Consider the following 24988-nt stretch of genomic DNA (forward strand, 5'->3'; position numbering starts at 1 on the left):
GGGGCCGGCCCCCGTCTACTGGACGGCCGGTGGGGGGACGCGGGTGTCTTATCAGGGCCGGCTTTGCTGGTCCTGCTTCCTGGCTTCGGCCTCCGCTCCCCCTCTTGCCCCCCCTACACGATTCATACGCACATAGGCGAAAGGCGGGGGGTCCGGGTCGTGGGGGGCACTGTCCCGCGGGGCCTGGCACTCCCCGCCTCACGGTTTTAACAGCAAAATAGACACTGCACATTCAACACTTAATAAATACATTTGACAAGGACACGTAGTTCGGGAGGGGGGGGGGGTCTGTGTCAATCGATACTTGGCCCTCCCTCCTCCCTGTTTTTATGGCATTAATCACATGCACTCAACACAAGGGGCGGGAGGGGGTCCCACATCACCCGCGTTCCCTCACCGGCCTGGGCCTGGGACGGGTGGGTCGGGTTACCCGGGCCTGGCGGGGCCCGCCGTGCAGCCTGGGGTGCCTTCTGGCGGTGCTGGATCCCCCCGGGGAGGGGGAAACGGTGCGTGATTGTATGTCTGTGTCGGTGAGAATGCGGTATGGAAGGGTCCTGCCATGGAGGATTTGAGCCTCCATTGGCAGGACATCAAAAACTTAATAATTTATCAATATTATATTATACAAAGATGGTTATTATTATTATTATTATTATTAGTATTATTATTATTATTATTATTATGTATAATATATTATATTATTATTAGTATAGGTATCGGATAGGTGAATGGATGAATGAATGGGATGCCTGGGTCTGGGGCCCTCCGTTGTCGGGCCTGCGCGGGTGTCGCCTTGTTGGGGGGTTCCCTCTCTCCGGGCCCGTCTCCGGTCCCCCCCGCTGCCTCTACGGCGGGGCGCCCCTCTGGTCTTGGAGGGCCACTTTCGTGAGGGACGGGTGCGCCTGCCCGCGTCGGCGGCCGGGGCGGCTCTGTCTCTCCGGGCAGGCTGGCCCCCTGCCGGGTGGGGGTCGTTGGCCTGAAGGGTGAGGGCCTCCTGGCCGCGTGTCCGGCCCGGACCGGGTGGCCGGGGATTGCCTGGGTCGCGGTCCGCCGCCGCGGGATCCCTGGCTGCTTCTTTCCGCGCCGTGGGGGCCCCGGCCGCGGGCCCCCTCGGCCGCCGCCGGGTGGGGGGGGGGGCCTCGCAGGCGGTGGGTTGCCTCCCTCCTACTTCTCCCCTCTGTGGGGTTGCCGGTGGCCTGGGTTCCGGGCTCTTCCTTGTCGGCCTCTGGTCTCACGGGTGGCGGGGTTGCTCCCCCCCCTCCCCCACTATAGATACACTTCAGGTGGAGCTTTGTTTGGTTTATTACACACACACACACACACACACACACACACACACACACACATATAGTCATTTAGTCACATGCATACACACACACACACACACACACACACACATGCATGATCATATACATACACACACACACATAGACATACACACTGGCTTGTTCACCTGCATGCTGGCTCTCTAGTTTTTGGGTTTAGGTAGCGGTAGCGATAGCTTAGCTCAGACTGCGATCAGATCTCAAGATTTAGGTCGATTGCTGTTCGTGTTTTGGATGGCTCCGTGCCGGTTTCGTGCTTTGTTTGTGGTTTTTTTTTGTTGCAGATTTCCAGTGCTTGACGTGTGTCTCCGTGTGTTCCTGCTTCCTGGATTGGCAGTGGATGTCGTCACCACCCCCCCCCCCCCAAAAAAAAAAAAAAAAAAAAAAAAAAAAAAAAAAAAAAAAAACACTGGGTTTGTATGTGTATATTTATGTATGTGTACGCATATGTGTGCGTATATATATATGTATATATTACATATAGTAATAATGCACATATATACACTTTTGGTTTCTACCGTCATGGTATCAATCAATAATATGTGTGCAGACAAGGAAAAAAAAAAAAAAAAAAAAAAAAAAAAAAAAAGGAAATACTGAGGCTCCAGCAGACCCCCGTGGCCCTGCAAAGGATAAAGCGGGTATAGATAATGGATGGATGGGATGGATGGAAATACTGATGAAAATGGGTTCCGTATTTGCATAATATCAACATTTGAAGTAAATAGACAGTGTACATCATGGGATCTATTTTAGGAGTTTTGTGGATACTGCACACAGCAAAGAACAGAGAGACTGTCCCTGATAAGCTTGTCTCTGTACAACACCAAGTTTTCCCTAATAGTTGAGTGTCAGCATCACAGTTTGATTTTTCCTTACAGTCACATGGCATCTAGTGAGCCTTTTCTTGTTTTTGCATACCAATCATTTCACTGCAAATATATAGTGTCATGTGCATGTTTTTTTTCGACGTTTTTTTTCAAATGTTTCCTTCCTGTCAGGCTGCTCTTGTGATCAGCCTGTTTTGAAATATTTCTGATTTCCTCCTTCTTTTCGTTGACACACAACCACACAACCACACACACACACAACCACACACACACACACACACACACACACACACACACATACACACACACACACACACACACACACACACACACACACACACACACACACATACACACACACACACACACACACACACACACACACACACACACACACACACACACACACACACACACACACACACACACACACACACACACACACACTGACTGACTGACTGACAAAACAAGCTCTTGTGACTTTTTCCTCACATGCCCTGATGGCTGAAAGATCACAACTCATTATGCAACGTAAACAATAGCAGTTATTTTAAAGGTGCGTTTTACATATCACGTTGATTTATCATAGAGAAAATACAACTTTTTTTAAACTGATGTAGAACATATAAAATACAATTTAAAAAAAAAACAACATCATTCTTAGATTTCTTTATTTCCAGACAAAATGAAGAGTTAAAAAAAGAAGAAGTTAGGACATTCAATCTTTTGTCACTTTCTCATGCCGACTCCTTTTCGCAAAACTTAACAAGCATTCAGACATTGAACATACCAAGTGATGAATTGTTTCTATTATTTTGTCCCATTCTCCATTCAAACACGCCGTAAAGTGTGCAGTAGTAACAAGGCAGTCATTAAATTGTTTTAAATTTAATTTCAAAAGTCTCCACACCTTCTCTTTTGATGATGAGTACCCTCTTCTCCCTCAGTCTTGCCTTTCATATGTGCGCTGAAAGCGGTTTGGCATGAACTTGTTGAAAAATGTATGTTACTCCAAAATCTCTTCTTTCCTGCATCATTGCTCCTTTCACAGAATTGTTCATGACCCTTTCAAAGGCTACAGATGCAGCACCATCACAGGCCCTGGATTTGGGGCTTCTTGCTGATAACAGTACTTTTTGCCTTTGATCCTGGCAGGTTCTATTTTTTTTCCAAAAAACACCTTTTTCAGTGCTGTCGCCTCGAGGAAATAAAAAAGCTTTACATCAGGCTTCTTTTTTGCAAAGTGAAATTTAAGTGGTATTTTTGCTGTATTATAGTGCTTTATTATTATTATTATTATTATTATTATTATTATTATTATTATTATTATTATTATTATTATTATTATTATTATTATTATTATTATTATTATTATTATTATTATTATTATTAATAATAATAAACCATGACATTTCTCTAGATTTCTTAAATTGTTTAGTGATATTATGATATTATGTACTGTAGAAAAGAAATATGCAAATCCCTTCCAGTATGTCTTTTCGGATGTTGTTGTTTAAACTTTTCATTTGAGAAATAAATGAATGCATTTGTGCACAGGTGGAGGCTGCCTTTGTTGCATATCATGAATTGTTTCAGGAGCTGACTGTCTGCAAAGAAATAAGGATTACTGTATATGAGAGTCACTGTGTTTCTCATTATTAATATTTGCCTTTTTTATATCCCTTTTTTTCGGCTTGGATTGTAATAACTTGTTCACCCTCATAAAATAAAGATGTTTCCGTGGCCCCGCAGGAGTCCATGGAGGAGCTGGACCCAGAGGAGCAGTTCTTGCGATACGCCCGGAATGGAGATCTGCCTGGCATCCGGAGACTGCTCACATCCACGATGAAGGAAGAGACGTACATCAATATTAACTGCAAAGGTATGTGAACGGGACCCTCACTCACTTACAGCGTGCTGATGTAACACAATGTAATGCCATGTTCTGTTTTCTCAGGAAAAAATAAATCGAACCTGGGATGGACTCCTCTTCACTTGGCTTGTTATTTTGGTCACAAACACGTAGTAGAGGAATTGTTAAAGGTATCGTTGTTATTATTTTATTTTATCTGCATGGGAAGGTAGAGGCTTTAAATTATTGTACAGTAAATGTGTCTTTACTTTCTCCAGGCAGGTGCAGATGTTCACTTGCCCAACAATATCGGAGACACGCCACTTCACAAAGCTGCTTTCACTGGGAGAAAGGTATCTACTGAATATTTATAAAAAGATTGCTCTCAAATCTCATGTTTTCTCCAACTTTTCTGAGGGTCGATTTTTTTATTTATTTTTTTGCATGTATTTATTCATCCGTTCATTCAATCAACCAATGAATCAAACAATCAATCACATATTGATCAGGAGGTTGTCATGCTGCTGCTGCACTATGATGCATGTGCTACTGTCATCAATGGGACAGCACAGATTCCCAAAGATGTGACTCAAAATGCCGAGATCAGAGGCATGTTGGAAGGTGAGAGACATCCTGTCATCCATGATCTACCCTGTAAACATGATTTCAGTCAGCTCTCGTGTTGTCCATGCCCATTCCTTAAAGTTATTTCTATGTCTTCTTCTTGGAAATCACGGATGCCAGCGGCCGAGAGAACAGAGGAGAGGAAACTGGAGGAGAAACTTCTGGATGCTGCACGTGAAGGCGACCTCTTAACGCTCACGCAGTTGGTTAGTGTCAGACGTTGATGTTTGATGGAATCCTCCCAAAGGTGGAAGAAAAAATGCCACTCCCAAAAGAAAATGCATTAGTCCAATAGAAACCCATATCCAAAGAAAGCGTGTGATTCTTTTTAGAATGACAATCGAATAAACTTGTCTTTATTGTCATTGAACTGGTGTGGAAGAAAAATCTCCTTAAAGGCCAATTAATTTAACTATAAAGAATAATGTGTAGGTAAAAAGTGCAATATAAAAACAACACAGCAACAATCAATTTAAGTTAAATTATAAGCATTGATTTTCAATAAATAAACAGCTAAAATAAAATTAAAAAAAAAAAGTATTTCACAGTTGAGAGTTGAGTAAGCTCTTTATTAGCCCTTGGTTAAAACATTGTCATGAGTTTGGAGGTCTGGGCCTTAACGGACTTATGTTCCCTGGGTGAGAGCAGGCCGGGATTATGGTTGTGGGTCCACGCAGGAATTTGGCTCTACTTATCTACATCAGTCAGGGAGTAAAGTCTTATTTTTTTATTCTCTGTGCTGACTTTCTAAGTCTCTCCAGGGGTTATTGTCAGCCACAGTGCATCCTTTCAACCTCAGTGAATGTTGTGGCTGTTAAGACTTTCAATTGAATATTATAGAAAGGCAACAGCGCTTCCTCTGAAAGGTTTACTCTTTTCAGGGTCTTTGAAAAGTACAGTCACCGCTGTTCTTTATTTCATGGGCCACGGTGTCAGTAGTCCGTGTGTGAGGTACGTTCCCAGGAATTTAAAGTCAGCAGGACCACCTCCACCATCACACCTTTGATGTAAATCAGCCCAGCTTCAGCTTTCCTCTCCCTCAAGCCTATATCACCAGTGTTTGGAGGGGTTTGAGTCGCAAGTTGTTCACTGAGCACCATGCAGCCAAACCGTTAGATGTTGGACTCCATCTCTGTAGGCAGACTCAGTAGTGTCATCCACTAACCTTATAGTGTTACTGTTCTTTTTGCTGTTTTTTTTTTTATCTCCAATTTGTGCCCAGTTACACTTTTCAACAAAGCTGGCTGAGTTGACCTCTTTGTGGCATTTCCAATTTAAAAAAAAAAACATCACTGCAACAACACTGTGGAGGAGCCCATCTGCTGCAGATTTGAAAGTTGAAGGCTTCTCATTCTTGCATTGATTTTTTTCCCTAAAGAGAACCCACCCCCCCCCTACCCTTTTTCCAATGCGCTCTGGCTCTTTTCATAATGAGCCACGTTGCTATCATTGGTGATGGTAGCGTGTTTCCTCCAAGCGTGTGTACCATGTGAAGTAACATATACCCCATTTCATCAGTGATGCTGCCTTTTGAAATGTGGACAACAAGCCAGATGGTCTTTTTTATCTGCAAAGGATGCAGCGTCTATGATTTCCAAGAAGAACTTGATTTTGTTTTGACACCTGAGTCCATTTTAAGTGAGCTGAGCTCCGTAGAAGCCAGCAGTGTTTTTGGATCTTGTTAATCTTGATGGCAGGGGTTCAAGTAGTGGACCGGCTGGAACTCTATTGTTTTCGTAAAGGTGGTTGTTATCACTTTCCTGCCCTTGTTTCTGTGCGAAAAATGACTTTGCAGCCAAAACTGTACATTGTAAGGACCCCAGACTCCGAAATCAAACCCACCCAGCTTAAACATTTTCTTATCATTTTCCAAAAACTGAAGGCAGGCAGAGCGAGCTATTTTGATGTTGTGGGATGGATTTTCACAAAATTTGGGGTAAACCACCTGCTAACCAATACTGATGAAAATGTGTTAGAAGAATATGGGTCTGAACTGTTGATTTCAGCTTCAGTTGTTGTCGTTCAGATACTTCTGGCTCCAGCTGCAAACTATTTTGTATTAATATTAATATTATTAATAATCTATATTTTTGTATAATTAAAGATAATTGTTGAGTATGAACATGTTATTTTGCTCATTTCGAACAAATACATTGAACCAACTTATTTGAAACCAGCTGTACCTGAAAATATAGTTGATGCATGTGCAGTGTACCCAGTACTTAATCTGACATACACACACGGAAAAGTGGTTGTTCAGATTTTAAAACTCACTGTTATATCATAGCGTTTGCAGCTCTTGGTCGTCATGTGAGATGTCTGTGTTAAGCTTCATTTCTTAGAATAATAAAGGACTTCAGGACACTGCGGCCCAGACATCACAACTATTTCTGTCCTGTGTGTGTTTGTAGCTTGGCAAGAAAAAGCCCCCAGACATCCACTGCACAGATCTGCTGGGTAACACGCCCCTGCACTGCGCCGCCTACCGCGGCCAGAGGCAGTGCGCCCTGAAGCTGCTCAAGAGTGGAGCCAACCCCAATTTTAAGAACAAGAATGGTGTGAGTGGTGATATTCAGGAGTTGTTGTTTTGTTTGTTTGTTTTTCTCAATAATATCATGAAAGAAAAGAGCAGCTATGAATTCACCCTTTCATGAGTCTGGTTTGTGAAGAGAACCAGAACTGTTAAATGACTAAAACACAACAACAAACCACATTTATTCACACCTTCAAATGCGTAGTGCTTTAGATGATAGGTCACATTTGTTACTGATTTAGATCTGCTGTCAGGCACATTTAAACATTGTTAGATCAACCTGTTTTCTTCCTTCTTCATACATTTTCCATTTGTGTCGTGTACTCATATCTTACAGGCCAAACAGCGCTTGACCTGGCCAGTGACACGACAATGCAGCAGTTCCTTGAAGGCAGCATCCATCGAGTGGGTTTCCCTCAGATGTGAAGCTTCGCAAAGTTATTAAGATTAGTTTTTTTCTTCTGTTTATTGATTGGTTTGTCAACTGTATGCTCTGCAGGGTTTGACCCGACATGTCAAGAAGTATGAAGGACTCCTCTATAAGGCAAGAACGCTTTTTTTGGCTTTTGAATGCTTTCTGATTTCTTTTTTTCAAAACTGTGACTTCATAAAAGTCATCGGCTTCACGGCTGAAGTGGGGACGGACCACGTGTGACTCTGGAAAACCAAATCATTACCCCTCTTCCCCTGTGCTTGACCGTTGATATTGTTCCAGAAGTGCTGTAGTTTCATTACATGCATCTTTACCACCCAGAGCTGCGTTTAGACAGAAGAGGCTTTCTCTTGACAGCCCTGTCAGGTTTTTATTAAGGCTTCTTCTAAATCATGAATGTTAACATTGAACGTGGTAACCGAGACCTGTGAAGTCTGAGGTGTCACTTTTGGACTTTTTGCCTTTTCTCTGAGTGTTATACTGCCAGATTTTTGAGTTTGCCATCAGTCCAGCTTCAGGGTTGTCTGCTGGGAACCACCGCTCACGCATGTTTTGTCCGTTTGATGCCTGAACACCTCCAGGTGTTGGAGCACTGGCAAGGATGGAGCTTTACTTCTCCCAGCAGTTGCTCCTAAGATCCTTGTCCCACTTCTACTGGTTTCTTTTCAGCCTTTTCAGAAGCTGCCTTCCTGGACCTCCTCAGCCAGCACCTTGAGAGCTTTCCTCTGCTTGGATCCAGTCATTCTGATTTTTCCCATGAAGCCTCTGCAGCCCGCTTCCACAGCCCGGTTCTGTCCCTGCCGCAGATACCTTCCTGCACTTCTCTTTCTACCTCGGACACCGTCTCGGTGCCTTTTCCACCATGTAATGGTGAGCTCTGCCTTTCTGGCAGCGGTTCTCAGTCCTGGTCCTCGTGTACCCTGCTCTGCATGTTTTAGGCGTTGCCTGGCAACAACTCACCTGATTCTAATTAACGGGCCTCATGAGTTTGTCATCAAGGTCTGCACAAGTCTGCACAACTACTTGTACCACGGTGTGCTGAAGCGGGGGAGCATCTAAAACATGCAGAGCAGGGGAACTTGAGGACTGGGGTTGAGAACCACCGGACTACAGGACAGGACGGGGTGTAATGTCGTTCTTTTGATCTGGTGAAGAAGAAGTGGAGTTTTTAGTCCAAGTTGACCCACATGTCTGTGGAGATTAATTTATATATAGAAAGTTCTTCTAAAAAGGATTTTATTTTAAAAACATTGGACTTAAAACATTGAACTAAAACAAGTTGACCCACATGTTTCACCATCATCCAGGTGTCAGAATGGATCGCTCCTTCTTCCTGATGTGCTGCACCCCCACCTCTTTCCTTGATTAAGTGAATCCCCAGAGCTGATCTTGTTCACCTCAGATCTGCATTCTTCCCAAATCCCAGACAGTGATACTGAGTCACTGCTGCTTTGCAGGTTTCTGGGATTTAGGAGGACATCATGCATTAATGATTGATTTTATTATGTTCTGATCTTCTCATTGAAAGGGGGTGTACTTTATTTTTCACATGACTGTAGGGAAGAGTTTCACAAACTTCTACTATGTAACATTTTTGTTCATTACCAGGGCCAAAGATGGTGGTAGTTGCAGGGCTTGTGGTCACTTCTTCCCCAGTGTGTGTATGACAGAAAATGCAGTGTGCATCATGTGATTATCTTAAACTTGTAGTAATGTAGTTAAAATACTAAATACTAAAATACTTAAAATTGTCATACCAGCCAGTACCTTCCCCGAAGACCAGGTTATGGGAAAAACCCAATTCCTCAGTCTGTGACTCACCCTGTTTTGAAATGCAGAATATTTTCCTTTATTTCTCCCTTCAGCTGCTTGTGTTAAGAGCAAGCAGGTGTGCATGACATTGACACCTTTTATAGAGTCCTGCTTGAGAATGGGATGAATATCTGAAATGGCATACACCCAAAATACTGCACTACCCTCCAGAGTAGTGCATGAGAGGAACTACAGGATCAGTCGTGACTAGCAGCAAACCTGCACACACACACAGTACAAGCAGCAATTGGATCTAAAAAAAACATTCATTACAAAACCTTCAAGGGCACAAATCCAACTGTATTTGTGTTGTAAACACATCACTTCACTGTGTGGCATGCTGGTCAACACTGCTCTTTCAGCTCACTTTAGCCATTTTCACACAACTGGATCAAAATGTGTTTTTTTCCACAGCTGAAAATAATCCCATTTGTAATTACCTCTTGGATGTTTATCTGTGCTCTTTTCAACTGGCAGAATTAATTATGTTAGCTTTTATGTGACCCCCGCTTTTCTTATGACCCTCTAAGCTTATTAGTTAATGTAGGAAACAAACCCGGGATGTCGCTAACCCCTTCATGGAGGATGCAGCTTTTGTGTCTGTATCTTGAAACAGCAGTATTTCATACTACCTGCTCCTTTTAGAAAGAACCACCATGTTATTAATGTCTATATTTCTATAAGGAACCCATGTTACCAAGTACTGTATTTCCAAGCATCTCAGATCTATCTTTCTCTCAGAGACCTCTGAAAGCTGCACAGACAACAACATTAAAAACCACTAAAAATGCAACGGCTGATTTTCCCCATTTGTGTCACCACACAGAGCTCCAGATTCTTTGGATGGCGTTCCTACTGGGCCGTCCTTCAGGATGGGGTTTTATCGTGGTACTCCAAACAGTAGGTGCACCTCTCACCTCTCACCTTGGCTGTACTCCTTGAGTGGGGCTTGTGAAGAGATGGCAGCGTCAGATAGAAAGATTAGCTAAAAATAGATGGACTCTATCTTCTCAGATATTCATTTTCTGTTCACGGAGACTTCAGAGTAAACACCTAGCTTCTGTCTCTCTGTCGTACGAAGGTCAGATGCTGATGCCGGTGTCAGACGGCAAGGCTGCAAGTCCCTCACAAATGCTCAGTGTTTGGTAGGTAAAAGCTGAAGAGCTGCACTTTCCTTTTTCACCATGAGTTGAATAATCTGTGCTTGAGTAATTTATGCTTAAAGAAATGTCTCTGCTCTGCCCATTTTACAGATACAAGCCAAAGACAATTGCTTTTTTACCCTCAAGTGCTTCGATGACAGTGTACATCACTTCAAAGTATCACCTAAAACTAACCCAGAGGCAACCAGGAAGGTAAGTGTTTGTTCTGGCTGAAATCAAGATGAGGAAAACGTCATCAATCCCAGCAGGAAAACTGCTCAGCATCAAACATACATTTTAAAGATCTCATCTGCTTTTTTTTTTACATAATTTGACAAATATGTAAACATCCAAAGTAGCTTTTTTTATTGGCAATAATAAAGTCCCTTTTTGACAGATGTCTAAAAAGGTCTCCCATGTGAAGTCCTTACAGATAGACAGTCATTAAATGAAGACCACAGAACCTTCTGCTCTGCAGCAAACCAGCGTTTTCCACAGCAAAGTCTTAACACACAGTGTACGTAAGAGTTGGATGCAGGCTTCAGCTCAGAAAAATAAAGCTAAAGTGCTCTTAAACTGAACTCTGAGTAAAAGTCTGTGAAAAGCAATGATCCGGTGGGACTGAACATTTCAGAGTTGGGTCCATTATTAGACGGTAAGGTGAGTAAACTTTCATTAGGGACCACATGAAGAAGTTATGAGTTACAACCGAATATGTGTCTGCAGCAAAATGTCATTTAATGTTAGCAGAGGGGGCAGCGGAGCTATGACAAACATAAATTGCTTTTTTAAGCTTCTGACAAGAAATGTCATTCCACTTCAGTGCCAGTCTGGATGGGGTGCCTACAGAGGTCATCTCAACTGTTTTTCTGTGTAAAAGGGTATGAAATGGACTGTTTGTATGTGTCGCTGCCACCTTCACTTGTGACACCTTCACATCACAAGTCCCTACACGTTGACCACAGATTTATCATAATGTGTCAGTTCTGTGCTCGTTTACTGAGAATAGTTTGAGCAACTTCTGTAGATGACTTCTAACAAGCTGGCAGGAACCAAACACAGATGCCAGTATTAACATTTTTTTTTAGACTTTTTAAACACACAAACTAAAAGATAACATTCCCTCCTCTTGTCTGTGTGGAAAAGGCTTAAAATGACAACTTATTTTGTTGAGGCCATTTTGCTGCCAATGCATATTTCATCCGTCCCTTAAAACATCTTTGATTTACCGGGTTTTGTTCCCTAACAAAGTTCACTTTTATTACTATGTAATAAAAGACCCAGAATGGTTGCGGCAATATGACAGCGGTATGTAAATGAATGTCTTCAAACATGAATGAAGTGGATGTAAAGAAAAGTAGGATGCTGACGATGTCTGCCTACTGTCTGGTAGCTTCACAGAGAAAATCATTTTATCAAGTTATTACTGTTAAAGGAGCTTGAGGCTCCTTTTAAGAAATGAGACTCTCTAGCGCCACCCTTCACCACGATGGCCGCCGGGGGTACTGCAACCAACAGCGAAACCGGCACGGGAGAACGGGGAGAACGCGCATGCAGCGTCATGTGACGTCACATCCGCAGGACAGCGCGGGAAATTTGGGCCCGAATTGCAGCACATTTTGCAGCACACAGCCTGTTCAAGGCAACGGACAGATACTCTAGAGGGCTCATTCTTTTGGGTTTGGAACGCTTCATCTGACATTATTACTAGAAAAATTAAAACGTATAAGAATTTTTTTCATAAATTCTGCCTCAATCTGGCCTCAAGCTCCTTTAAGTAGTAACTTGTTAAGTCCATGTAGTGTTGCTATCTGTGGAGATATCTGGTTATCTGCAGGAGTTTCTCAGCAGATTTTGGTGCAGCTGGTGAACCACTCTGACACACAGTGGGTCAGCACTATGGAGCTAGAACAGGCTCAATATTCACAAATGCACAGGATGATTTCTTGTCCTTGTTCTACGCCCCTGTGAAGAGTCCTGTGCATTTGTGAATATTGAGACTGTTCTAGCTCCGTACAGCACAGACTCGATGGCTCGGTGATGAAACCTGCCAGAAGCTTCTTGGCAGGTTTGCTTGTTTTATTACCATGGCGGACTGGAAAAAAGAGTGTTCCCCACCTGAGGAGGATGAAACAGGAATGGAAAATTAATGCAATGTCACAATTCCTTCTGATGATGTTTTTCTGGTTTCCTATTAACTTCTTGTGTATTTTTTTTTCCACTTTCAGGCATGGCTTGATGCGTTGGAAGAGCACACAGCTTACAGCACACACTATTGCTCCCAAGAGCAGGGCAGCGAGGAGGAAGAGGAGGAGGAAGTGATGTCACTTGGGGAGCTGACCGACTCGCTACAGGTGGATATCAGAAAAAAAAAAAAAAAAAGACTTGATTAGCATGCTGGCACAATGGTGTTTGTAAATGTCTCTGGTTTAGAAACCCAGCGCTGCCTTCTGGCACCGAGCGCTGCTTTCGTTCATCAGCATTCCACTCACGTCTCTTTCAATTACCAGGCAGCCGAGGTCAGCCAGAAGAGGCTGGAGAAGGAGGTGGCGGCCTTCCTGTCCTCTCTCAAACATGATGGGCTGTCAGAACGTAAACCCTTTCTTCTTCTTTTTTTTTTGATCCCTCCTCTACATTATTATATGCTCCTGGTAATAGAGTTGCCTCATGGGCAGTAAGAAGAAAGATATTAAATATATCTTTGTACTGACTTTTCAAGTCTCTGGGCCTCACTTTAGTATATGAGCAGTATTCTTTTTAGATATATTCCTTCCTTCTTCCTGCGGTTGGATAATGATGGTAGGGTGCTGCTTAACATGTATCGCCAAGTTTCCCAAAGGTGTTAGATTGGGTTTAAAACTGATGACTGCAAAGGCCAAAGCATATAATTTCCATTTTCATGTTAATTAAACTATGGAGTGGAAGCAGGATCACGCTGGTGGAGATAACTACCGTCTTGAAAGAAGTGTTTCATCTCTGCATAAAAGTGGATGCACTTAACCTATCTGAAAACATCTACATTTGTTGTGTTCCTCAAGTCATCTGCTCAAGTTTTCCTTTTTGTTCAACCATCTGCATGTAAAAGTGAAACTTAATCACTATGAATCATTCGAGACGTGTAAATGAAATCCTCTAAGAAGCGTAATTAAACAGTTCGTGCACAGTGCTGAAAAACATCTGAAATACCCCTAATTAAGAATGTCATCTATTTTTGGTTGGGGCTTTTTTAAGACTATGAACAAAACTTGAACTTGAACAAAACATATAAATGTGTGTTACTTTTTCATTTCCTGAATGAGCTTGTGTTTGGTCACCTCAGGATTTCCTCCAGCCGGTCTGCAGAGACTCCAGGAGATTGGCGAGTTGTCCAAAGAGACGTGCTCTCACCTCAGTGTCTGTCTCGGCCTCTTCTCCAGACAAGACGGGGTAGGTGTCAGGGACGGATCCGGGTGTTGGGCCTGGAATTTTCATTTGTAGCAAGCTTTTACATAAATTCACTGGCATAAAAAAACAATTACATGTCTGAACATGTTGAAAGGGATTTCTGCGACAGTTTAAAAGCTTCAGTTTATTGTTTGTTTTGAAGTTTATCCCGAAAGTCTCGGCGATGACCACAAGGCTCGGGATGATGATATGTTTCTTTGTGATTTGTGCGAACCCGACTGCTCAGCAAATGCCAAGTTTGAATAGTGTAATCAAGAGCATCTTTCCTATTTGTTAGCCTCGCTTATGTTGAGGTGTTTCTCTAGACGTAAGACCGCGACATCCTGCATGAGAACGGGCTGACACGGATCACACTTTCTATGAGTAAGATGATTACGAGTTGTTAGATTTTGTTCTGTGTGATTCAGTAGCTCTGATTATAATATAAGGACTCATTGCATGGATAACACCCCACTCCACACACACACACACACACACACACACACACACACACACACACACACACACACACACACACACACACACCACCCCCTCATGGCACAACAAATGTTGAGCTCAGTTATTGCTTTTATAACAAAATATTATATTTCATATATCACTTTATCCCCGTGGTGAAGAATTTGATCCATGTAAAAAGAAGTTTTTGGTGTTAAGTGGGGGAAACCTTCCTGATGTTATGAATGACTCCCACTGAGAGAAATATCCATTCTCACGCATGTTTTAGACTAGAACAAGCTTACATTAATGAGAATAACACCCAAGATCGTGGCAGGGCCAGCTAAGAGACCCGAGGCAAGTTATGGTTGAGAGAGGCAAGAACATCCAGAGCGAGGAAGCCAGAGACTCAACAAGAGTACATTTTATACAGCCAAAGGAAGGCGGCGTAGCCTCCATGTCCCTAGAGGGACCCGCTGAGCTAACACTTGCTAAATTTCATGCGGGTTGCTTTAAGTTGATGTAGCTTTTGATTGTTTTTGCTAAATAAATTAGAAATTCAGCCTCTGAGCCATGTCTTTATCTTCCCATTCTCTAACCTCATTATCTATGTGGGATTCTGAGTGGGCGGGGCTATGATAATGAGGCTCTGTGCTGATTGGCTGCCTGAATGATCGATACACCGCTACGAAAAAATGGTGGAAGCTCCGGCCGGCAGAGTTAGTTGTGAGCGTGGTTTCACGCATCGGAGGCCAACTGATGTAAATAGCTCCCGTTGTTACTTAACGACGGGAGCAGAATCTGAACGGCTCGTAGAAGCCACATCTTACTGGATGGCTCATCCGGGCGGCTGTACAGACACTGCAGAATTTGGTTGCTTTCCTCCTTCTCTGAGTTGGCAGGCTGAGGGGAGACCACTTTATATATGTTAAAGCAAGAAAAAACGTGTTTTTCATAATAGGTCCCCTTTAAAAAAAGACAACAAATGCTAAAATAGTTAGTTCTGGAGGAGATTTGAATCATTGAATTGGCTGGGATAAAGGAATATAACTATACTGATACTTAGATATCTCTGCCGTTCATGGCCATTTACTCTGGTACAGAACGTACCAAACCAATCACTGTGTGTAGGGGTGGCCCATGACTCATAGTGCTTGAAAAAACAATTCAAAACAAAATGATTGCCAACACCACCTTGAATAACACGTTTTTACTCCCAAACCAGCAACAATCATTCATCAAAGTCCCTACTTCACTGCTCAGCATTTTTTTACGTCTTTTGCTGATACTAGTCTGGCTGTCACATATTAACATACTAACTCCTGGTAATCAAAGTCAAATCCAGAGGAACCACTTTAATTCTTTGTTTTGAATGAGACAAGAAGTAGTTGATGCATACTAAGGTTACAAGCTCCTGTCCCCCAGACACAGCATACATTCATATTTCCCACTACTAGTTTTTCAGCTGCATTTACAGTAAAACTAAATGATAAGTGTGTTTGTGTGCTTGCGCTTTAGTGTTGACAAGAGTAAGTGTTTGTCTGCAGGGAGAGTATGAAAGAAAAAAAAATAATGATGTGAACCGAGATACGTAGAGAGTAAACTAAGTAGCTGTAGGGACTGTTTTGTAAAAAAAAAAAAAAGAAAAGAAAGAAAGAAATTCACAGTATGCTAGAATCTGCTGAATCTACATTTCTTACCAATTATGCATATCCTTTCCATCAAATATCAAACAGTGCATGTCAGATTTCCATCCTAATCAGAAGTTCTTCGATGTACGTTGACTGTAACGCTGTTCCTCAGCATTGAAGATCTGGTTCTTTTTTTAAGTTTTTAACCGGCATTAGTGAGTGTCACTGCAGGAGATAATTTCTGCACGTTCTGGACGAGATTCAAATCTGAACATCACATCAGAAGGAGAATTAGTCACTGGTGACGTCTGATTGGTGGAAGTGTGGTTGTGCTGCTGCTTTTGATGCTCTGCTGTGATGAATGCGCTCTTGAGCTGATGGATATGTAAATTCAGGAATAATCACCTTTACATGATAATGCACAGATACAGTCTTTTTATGCATGACATTATGATTATGTGCCGTTTGGTACAAAACACAATCAAATAAAATACGGGCAGTGGAAGATATCGTATCTAAATTATTCAAATCGCTATATGTTTGGTGAGAAATAAGAACGCCTTGATTTTCAGTCCTCATCCCTCCTAACGCAGCTTCTTATCCTAGTCAAACAAGGCAGTTGCATCCCTCTGGGATCCTTTGAGGAGACGGCCCTGCTGTGAAGCAGAGGTTACCGGAAACATTCTGGGTTCAGCGTCGGTCCAGTCTTTTCAGCGGTTACATCAGAATCAGAGCTCGGCCTCGATCACTCAGCTGCGCAGCCCTTTTTGACTTCGATCTGCAGCGGAGGAGCTCACAATAGAAGGCTCACGGGATCTCAGAGCTCACCATGAATACCTCCAGTCTCAATGGGGAAATTGAACAAATATATAGTATGGCACGGTCGGTCACCACATGATAATTTACTCTCTGAACGAAGCAGGCAGTGGAGGAAGGATGGTACTGAATGGCTTGCAGCTCTGCAATTGAGCACCAGCAGCTGGAAATTATGTTCATCATACTAGAGGAGTATCAAGTGATCTGCAGTCTGTCATTAAGCTGCGCTTTCACTCCTCTCATCTCGTTGAATCGTTTCACGTGGATGGTAACTTTCTGTCATTCCCTTTGCTTCTCTGGCTGTCTTGTCAGTGATCACCATCTGAAGTAATGTACTGTTAGTTTGTCAAAGGCAAAGGAAACATTCATTTTTTTTTTTTGTAAAGGCTCCATACAACGCCGTAATCAACTGTAATATTTTGTGTACAAGAGAGGTTAAGCCTCTAGTTTATTCAGAGTCCGTTAGCCGTCACCTGATCCCCTCCTCTCTGCAGAATCATGTTCTCCAGCGGGCCATTCGAGACTGCAACATCCAGCCAGCTGCGCTCCGTTGCAGGAAAACATGGCAGGTTCCTCTCAGCTGCATCTCACTGTCTCTCCGTGGGTCTGATAGTGAGAGGACAGAGCAGTCAAAATGCTGTTTATTTTCTGACCCTCTGCCATCACAGCCTGCCAAAAGAGTCCTGCTTATTTGTCTCACATTTGAAATGTGACTTGGAATAAAATGTTGGTTGCCATGAGAGCGTTCACGCATCTTCAATTAGTGGTTTTTGAATTCACAGGCTAGAAACCATGTCAGTTTGTCTGTGAGTGATTAGTCTGTTCCCCTTTGGTCTGTGTGTCTTTGTGTGTGTGTGTGTGTGTATGTGTGCATGCTTGTGTGTGTTGTTTGTTGTTTGTGTGGTTGGCGAGCTCAGGTGCGCAGTCTGAAATTGGAGCAGGAGGTAGAGAAGAATAAGATCCTCTCCCAAGCGCTGCAGACTCTCGCCACGGAGCACCACGAACTTGAGCAGTCCATCGTCAAGAGGTCTTCACCACGGAGTGCCCTCAGCGAGGATGAGTTCCACGACGCCGTGTCTGGTGAGTTGACGTGTTTTCAAAACACACTCGGGACACGAGCGTGAACTTGGGACGAGCTCACGGGTTCACGCCCGCCGTCCTCTCCGTCACCTGCAGGACGCCGGAAAGGTTTTTCCTGCCGGTGAATGGCGTCGGTATGTTTGCTGCTCCTCACTGGCCTCAAATGTTCATTGGTTGTACTGTATGTTTCAACTTTTGTAACCGGTTTTAAGGATGAAGTATAAGCACAGATACTTCATCCTTAAAGCTGATTACAATGCATCACAGCTGAATAAAATGAAACAGTAACATAGCTCAACAGTTTAACTGTTGTTGAACGTATACTTTCAAAATGAATCATTAATCAAGCAGAGCTTATTTTCATGTCTGTCTGTCTGTCTGTCTCTCTGTGTATATATACATGTTTGTGTTTTTTATATATATATATATATATATATATATATATATATATATATATATATATATATATATACATATATATATATATATATATATATATATACACATGTACAAATGTGAAACGTATTCTGAGTTGTCGCCACGTGTCCATCTCTGCCAGAATCAGGCTCAGACTTCTCTTCCCTGAGCGGCTTTGAGACGGTGGCCAGCCGTTCCTTTGAGGAGGAGGAGGACGACGAAGGCTCCGTCGTGCTGAGCAGCCGCACCGCCAGCATGTTGCAGGGGGATCGCCATGGAGACGGAGATGAGACTCAACCCAACGGGATTACAAAACATAGGTCAGCAGTGCATTGGGCCCCCACCGTCTCCTAAATTGGCCACTCACCCTCGTCCCTGTTATCTCCGGTTTAGAGAGGAAGGAACCCGGCAACGGGCCCGTCTCCTCATATCGGTCCGTTATTGGCGCAGAGACAGCACTACCTGCTGTACGACGGGTGTTGTGTTGTCTTGGTGATATTTTGTTTTCCTGTCCTCCCTCAGGTCTTTCCACTTCGTAGTGTGAATAATTTAGAGCGGGGCGGCCCGGTAAAGGCGCGGGTAGGAGTTGAATTGGCGGTGCTGAGCTCTGTGTCGACACTGTTAAATATTGATAAGGTCACAGTGTAATGCATCAATCTGTCTGCAGGGTGATCTCATGGTTTAATTGCTTTATCAATTCCAGCTTCACCGTCACCACACTTTTTAAAATATTTGTGTACAGAATCTCTGAGGCCTCTATTTTCTTCTTCTCTTCTTCTCTTTTCTCTTCTTTTCTGAGCACCGGACTTGTGCTGACCGGACATTTTGACCATTCTAATGGTTGAATTAAATGATAACATCAAATTTTGGCCAAACCATTTTTGTGTTGGGGGTTCTTGACCACAAGGACAATTAGGAAGAAAACAAATAACAAGCTTTTATGTAGCTCAAATACTACATATTTTTTCCACAAATAGGCATATTTTGTAACATTTTGAAAAATTATTCCATAATTTAATGAGAATTTTTTTTTTTTTTTTTTTTTTTTTTTTTCAAGTTCTGGGCCCCCCCCCTACCCTGGGCCCGGGACAACAGACCCGTTTGTCCCCCCCTATCGGCAGGCGTGCTACTGTGTACTAACCTACTTTTAGGTTGAGTATCCAAACTCTAACCTGCACACATGTAGGACAAACTACACGGTCTTCGATGCTTTCAGGTGTCTGACAAGTGCACGTCATGGTCACTTATCCGCATGTCGTTAGTTTAGTTGCTCCAGTCTGTCATATTTATTGCTTATTTATGTTAACTTTATTCACTTGAAGTGGCATGTGCAACTTCTATTTTTGATCTAATAATTCTAATATACTGTCTTGTTTTTTTTAAGCACAAAGTAAATGCGTTAAATACGCCTTTTAAAAGCGTACATAATCATGTGTTCTTTCAGGACAAGCTTACCTGCGCCAATGTTTTCAAGGAATGACTTCAGCATCTGGAGTATCTTGAGGAACTGCATTGGAATGGTGAGAACAGTGTTGGAGTGATTTTCTTAACCCTGTCAGAGGGAACGCATCAAGTTCTCTGCTTCACTGCAGTGTTGATGTTTTTGGATGAATATTGACTTTTTCAAAAGAAATGTACGATTCCAATTCCAATATCCGCTAGTTTGATGATCCTCTCAATTTTCTGCTGGGTCACAGTAAGATGGATTTTTTTGGCTTTTAGAGTAATAACTTGATTACGCTGAGGTCACTGTTCTCCTTCAAGATCATCTTTGTGGGGACACCCGTCCAGCAATAGGTGCTATCGCAACATTTCCAATGTTTTATGTACAAGTACTAGAGAAACAACTGTCATCAGTTTCAATCTATCTTGTGCTGAGAGCCAATTATAAAATTGTAGTATTATTAGAAGAGATAAAGTGACTATTATATAAAAGCAAGTTTCAGCTTGTTTGTTCCACAACTCCTACTCCTCCCGTAGAGTTGTCTTTATCTGCAAAGTGACAGAAATATGAGATAAGAAGCACTTTTTCACTCCACATTATGTAGTGATGCCACACCGTGTTAAAATTGCGTGTTGGCACCACAGTATGCAGCGGGCTGACCTCGAAACTCAAGTGCTTTTCTGTGATAACATATTCCAGTACTTAATTGTATCCTACTAAAGGTCATCCAACTGAAAATGTGATATTAAAACAACCCCTTCTCCCCACAAATGTGCCGTTCTCTTGGTCTTAAAAAAAAAAAAGGAGTACTTCAGAGCAAGCTGACTTTCCAGACGTTTAACTTCAGCACATGATACATAACCACCATATAATGTCGTTTTAGAGTTGTTGTGATCATCTCACATGTTTTCTGTGAGATCCTTTCAACGTGAACAATGTGCTGAACAGCAAAAAGCAGAGAGACGGTTGTCTTAAAGCTGGAGAACGTGGTGCAGATGGCAAACTGCTAACTGCTTCACAACTGCTGGATGTGTAAATCAGTTTATATGTCAACTTTTAAAAACCTACAGAAAAACTTTGTTATTTTTAGGATTTTAGAATTAAGTGTAAGTGTTTCAAAAATACAAATATGCGGTATTTTAATACTGTTATCATATTTTGAAAGAAATGCTGACCCTTTTTTCCCCATCCCTGCCCTGCAGGGAAACCTGCTGAGCATCATCACGTCTGAGTTACTCGGGTCATGTGTTGTCAGTGTGAAATCAACATTGAACTCATATTATTCTTGTTCCAGAAATGCAGCCAGGAGCCAAAAGAGCAGCTGACTTTGGCTTAATAATGTTTTCTGTGGGGAAAAAAAGCAAAAGTGATGTAATGTTGAGACGGTGTGTGTAGTGTTACTGTGTGGGATTTGTTTCTTTTCATCCTGATTTAAGGTTAAATGCGCCATAATCTTGGTTTGGAATATAAAGAAAAAATAAACTATTGTTCTTGTTAATCTTGTTTTTGAAGATTAAATTTTGAGAAGCTTTTCTTGTAGTTCCAGAGGGGAATTGGGTAAATAGGGCTTTTGTTCAGAGCAACATGCATATTTGTGCATGTTGGACAAAAAAAAAAAAGAAGAAAAAATAGCCTTGAGCTTTTTCATCACACATCATTGATGTTTCACTTTCAGAGGGTGGCTGCGTGAAAGGCTTCTGCTCTTGAAATGAAATCTCGGCCCTCATTTTCCCTCCTCGTGTCTCCTCCAGGAGCTCTCCAAGATTACCATGCCAGTGATTTTCAACGAGCCGCTCAGTTTCTTGCAGCGTCTGACCGAGTACATGGAGCACACGTACCTCATCCACCAGGCCAACATGTCCTCAGATTCTGTCGAGAGGATGAAGGTAGACGGCGCTGCAACATGCGCGAGAGCACATGTACAAGTTACTTAAAGCGCAATTTCTGTTTTCTGAAATAATTTTGTGGAAATGTGGGGTGTATTTTCAAGGTTACTAATAACTATGATGACCTTTTAAGAGACATAAAAGCTCAGTCTGGGGTGACGGTTGCTATGATGCACACAACATAGTCAACACCATAACAACTCATTGCATTAACAGTTTGGCGGATGACTTTTGTAGTTTTTAAACCGTGTCAGAACCGTGGTATAACCTAGGCCGTGCCTTGGTCTCCCTCAGTATTTAACACTTTGTTTAAAGGCACTTTTGCTTGACATTTCGCTTATTTTACAATTACTTTACCTCCTTCAGTGTTTCTGACAACATCAATGTAGCGTAGTTGTCTTGTACTGTATATGATGCAACCAACAACCAGGCAGATGATCTTTTGGGCCTGATTGTTTTCCGATAATCAAGTCTCCAATATCACCTCTAGCTTTGCCTAAACCATCATATGTGATGACAAACCTGTGCTGAGGAAACATGAGTGATTGTTCATTTATATCTGTAACTTCTCCTTCCTCTCTGATATCCATTGTTCGCAGTAATCCTTACCCGTCCCTGGTTTCTCTGACAGCCACCAGACTTCCTTAATTATAAGGCTGTGATCCATTACATGCATGAGCATTTACACTAATCACTGCAGAGATGAAACCTGTGTTGACACTTTTTTTTTTTTTTTAAATCTGATTAGCTATTCTTCCTCTAATATATTGCAAAATGGTCTTTTGATGGACAGCTTGGAGTATTTATCATTATTTTCCGCTGCTGGCAGTGTGTGGCCGCGTTCGCTGTGTCCGCGGTGGCCTCCCAGTGGGAGCGGACGGGTAAACCCTTCAACCCCCTGCTTGGAGAAACCTATGAGCTGGTCAGGTGAGTTGGCTCACACGTCGTCTAACACCTACTGAAAAAAAAATAATGGAGACCCATTTTTGTTGAGTTTTGAAGTGCCAAAGCTTTTGTCAAGCATCTCAGGATGCTTTTACTGCCTCTGCTCCAATTTAATGTGTATTTTGTTGACTGCACGAATCTACCAAACACACACGTCTGCCACGTTCACTCCTATTCTGGTACTTTCTTTTGCTCCCAGAGACGATCTGGGGTTCAGGCTCATCTCGGAGCAGGTAAGCCACCACCCTCCAGTCAGCGCCTTCCACGCTGAAGGGGTGAAGCAAGACTTTGTTTTTCATGGATCCATCTACCCAAAACTTAAGTTCTGGGGCAAGAGTGTGGAAGCGGAGCCGAAAGGCACCATCACGCTTGAGCTGCCCAAGTAAGAGCCTTGAGATGAAAAAAACAATACATCATAAGCTTAATCAAAGTTTACCTGTTGGACGGGTGGCTTGTAAATGTTTATTCCCATCTGTACAATACTGTATTTATATCATATATTTATTCTTGCAGGTACAATGAAGCCTACACATGGACAAATCCTACTTGTTGTGTGCACAACATAATCGTGGGTCAGCTGTGGATTGAGCAGTACGGAAATGTGGAGGTGATCAACCACAGGTAGCCGGCAGTTGAATGTTGCTACACAACTATGGACAGAAATAGAAGACTGAACCTGCCTCAATTAAGTAAAACATAGGGATTATTGTCCTTGAGGACTGAATTAATTAGTTTCATTAAGCCACATGGCATTAAAATCAAATAACACAGAACAAATAGAGAACGTGTTCTGCATACGTTATCGCTGTCTCATAGAGAGCAGCTCAGTTAATACCCGATACAAAGCACCGACACTGGCTTTAACCCGAAGTTCAAGAGAGTTTTCTTTTGTGCATCATCATAGGCTAATTTATACAAATAAAAACTCTTAAGAGTGTTTTTTTCCTGTGCGTGACTCACTGAATGACTTGTCTCATCACAACAGGTTCATTTAACCCATCAGAGGACTTTACTAAAACAAATTCCCTCTCACGTCTTTCTTTCTTCAACAAGATGCTGTACATCGCTTAAAAGAAATAATGTAGATTGTTTTTCTTTGGTCAGCGTTTACAATTATTTTAAGACTTCCTTATGAATAGAGAATAAAAATGCAGGTATTTCTCCCCGTGACTGTTGATTAAAGTGTAAAGGAAGTTGAAGAAGGAGACTGTTTGACTCAGCCAGCAAATATCAGCAGCGTGATATGTTTTTCTCTCTTTTTACCCAGAACCGGTGAAAAGTGCTGTCTTAATTTCAAACCATGTGGACTTTTTGGGAAAGAACTGCATAAAGTTGAAGGTTACATTCTTGATAAAAGGTACCGTATGATGTAAATGTTGTCTTTGCTTGTCTGCTATTCTGTTCCCTTATGACGATTGAAATAACTTCTTCAACTTTAAATGTCAAATTAAGCTTTGAATTTAAAAGTTACAGCGCACATTGTACTATAATTACAGGCTTAAGACATTTTGCATATTTTAACATACTCTGGGATGCACTCATCTCGAGTACCAGGAATTACAGGAAGGGAAAAAAGAAAATCTTTATTATTAGATGGAAAAACAGTGATTGACAATCTACGACTTCATCTACCAGAGGGTTTCCAGATCATATTCCCTCATTCACTGATATAATAGAGCAAATGTGATTCAACAAGCTGCTGAAAGCAATTTGAGATCAGTTTGTAAAGCAGAACCTGCAGTCTGGCACTCACAAAGAGGGCGATCCGGATCCAACCCACAGTTTCAGCCATTCATCTCTCACCCGTGGAGCGGCCCCGTAGTCTTCGTATAACCCTGATGACAGATTAATAAACCAACCTTACTGAACACAAGCCCTTCGCTGCTTCTTTCTTCTCCCAGGCAGACAAACAGTTGATACAGTTTGTAGATCGCCGCAGTGATAAACAGGCCTTGAGGGCAAGTGCACCGATGGAGAAATAAAAGTCAAAACAGAAAAACATGGGAAGAATAGAAAAACACAGGAAACTGTTGGAAGAAAGAGGAGTAAGTTCAGTCAAACATCGGATTCACGCAGAGCCAGTGACTCACCGCTAGAACGAGTCCATATATCCACAGATGGACAGACAGACAGACCTATGAAATGCTTCTATGAGAAGTTCTTCACAAACAAAAGCTGCCTCTCTGGGAATTGTCCCTTACATCCAGAGATGTCCCACATGTGGAAGCACTTGCATCAGATTTCAACACGTTTTCTCACCCAGATGCTTTGCAGGCTCAAAACAGACTGAAATAAATTCTCACATCTGTGGCTGAAGACGTGTGTTTGTGCGCGTGTGT

General features: G+C 42.3%; 1 protein-coding gene across 5 annotated transcripts in view; it reads left to right on the plus strand.

The window, feature by feature from the left end:
• Positions 1-24988, plus strand: part of osbpl1a (oxysterol binding protein-like 1A) — a 31578-nt gene that overhangs the window by 4136 nt on the left and 2454 nt on the right. For 2 of the 5 annotated variants that reach the window (XM_061738023.1, XM_061738024.1), the window contains exons 2-23: positions 3908-4037; positions 4113-4198; positions 4286-4360; positions 4517-4628; positions 4752-4837; positions 7043-7187; positions 7502-7569; positions 7664-7708; positions 10236-10309; positions 10491-10554; positions 10663-10764; positions 12780-12905; positions 13062-13143; positions 13871-13977; positions 17795-17957; positions 18517-18694; positions 19819-19894; positions 21570-21704; positions 22534-22631; positions 22849-23031; positions 23163-23270; positions 23917-24006. In XM_061738023.1, the coding sequence (XP_061594007.1) occupies positions 3914-4037; positions 4113-4198; positions 4286-4360; positions 4517-4628; positions 4752-4837; positions 7043-7187; positions 7502-7569; positions 7664-7708; positions 10236-10309; positions 10491-10554; positions 10663-10764; positions 12780-12905; positions 13062-13143; positions 13871-13977; positions 17795-17957; positions 18517-18694; positions 19819-19894; positions 21570-21704; positions 22534-22631; positions 22849-23031; positions 23163-23270; positions 23917-24006 (2327 nt within the window). In that variant the 5' untranslated portion in view covers positions 3908-3913. Of the gene's footprint in view, positions 1-3907; positions 4038-4112; positions 4199-4285; positions 4361-4516; positions 4629-4751; positions 4838-7042; positions 7190-7501; positions 7570-7663; positions 7709-10235; positions 10310-10490; positions 10555-10662; positions 10765-12779; positions 12906-13061; positions 13144-13870; positions 13978-17794; positions 17958-18516; positions 18695-19818; positions 19895-21569; positions 21705-22533; positions 22632-22848; positions 23032-23162; positions 23271-23916; positions 24007-24988 lie in introns of those variants that run through there. The other 3 variants (XM_061738025.1, XM_061738026.1, XM_061738027.1) reach the window with 3 other exon arrangements.

The sequence above is a fragment of the Cololabis saira genome, chromosome 13, assembly GCF_033807715.1.
Source record: "Cololabis saira isolate AMF1-May2022 chromosome 13, fColSai1.1, whole genome shotgun sequence".
Classification (NCBI taxonomy): Eukaryota; Metazoa; Chordata; class Actinopteri; order Beloniformes; family Belonidae; genus Cololabis; species Cololabis saira.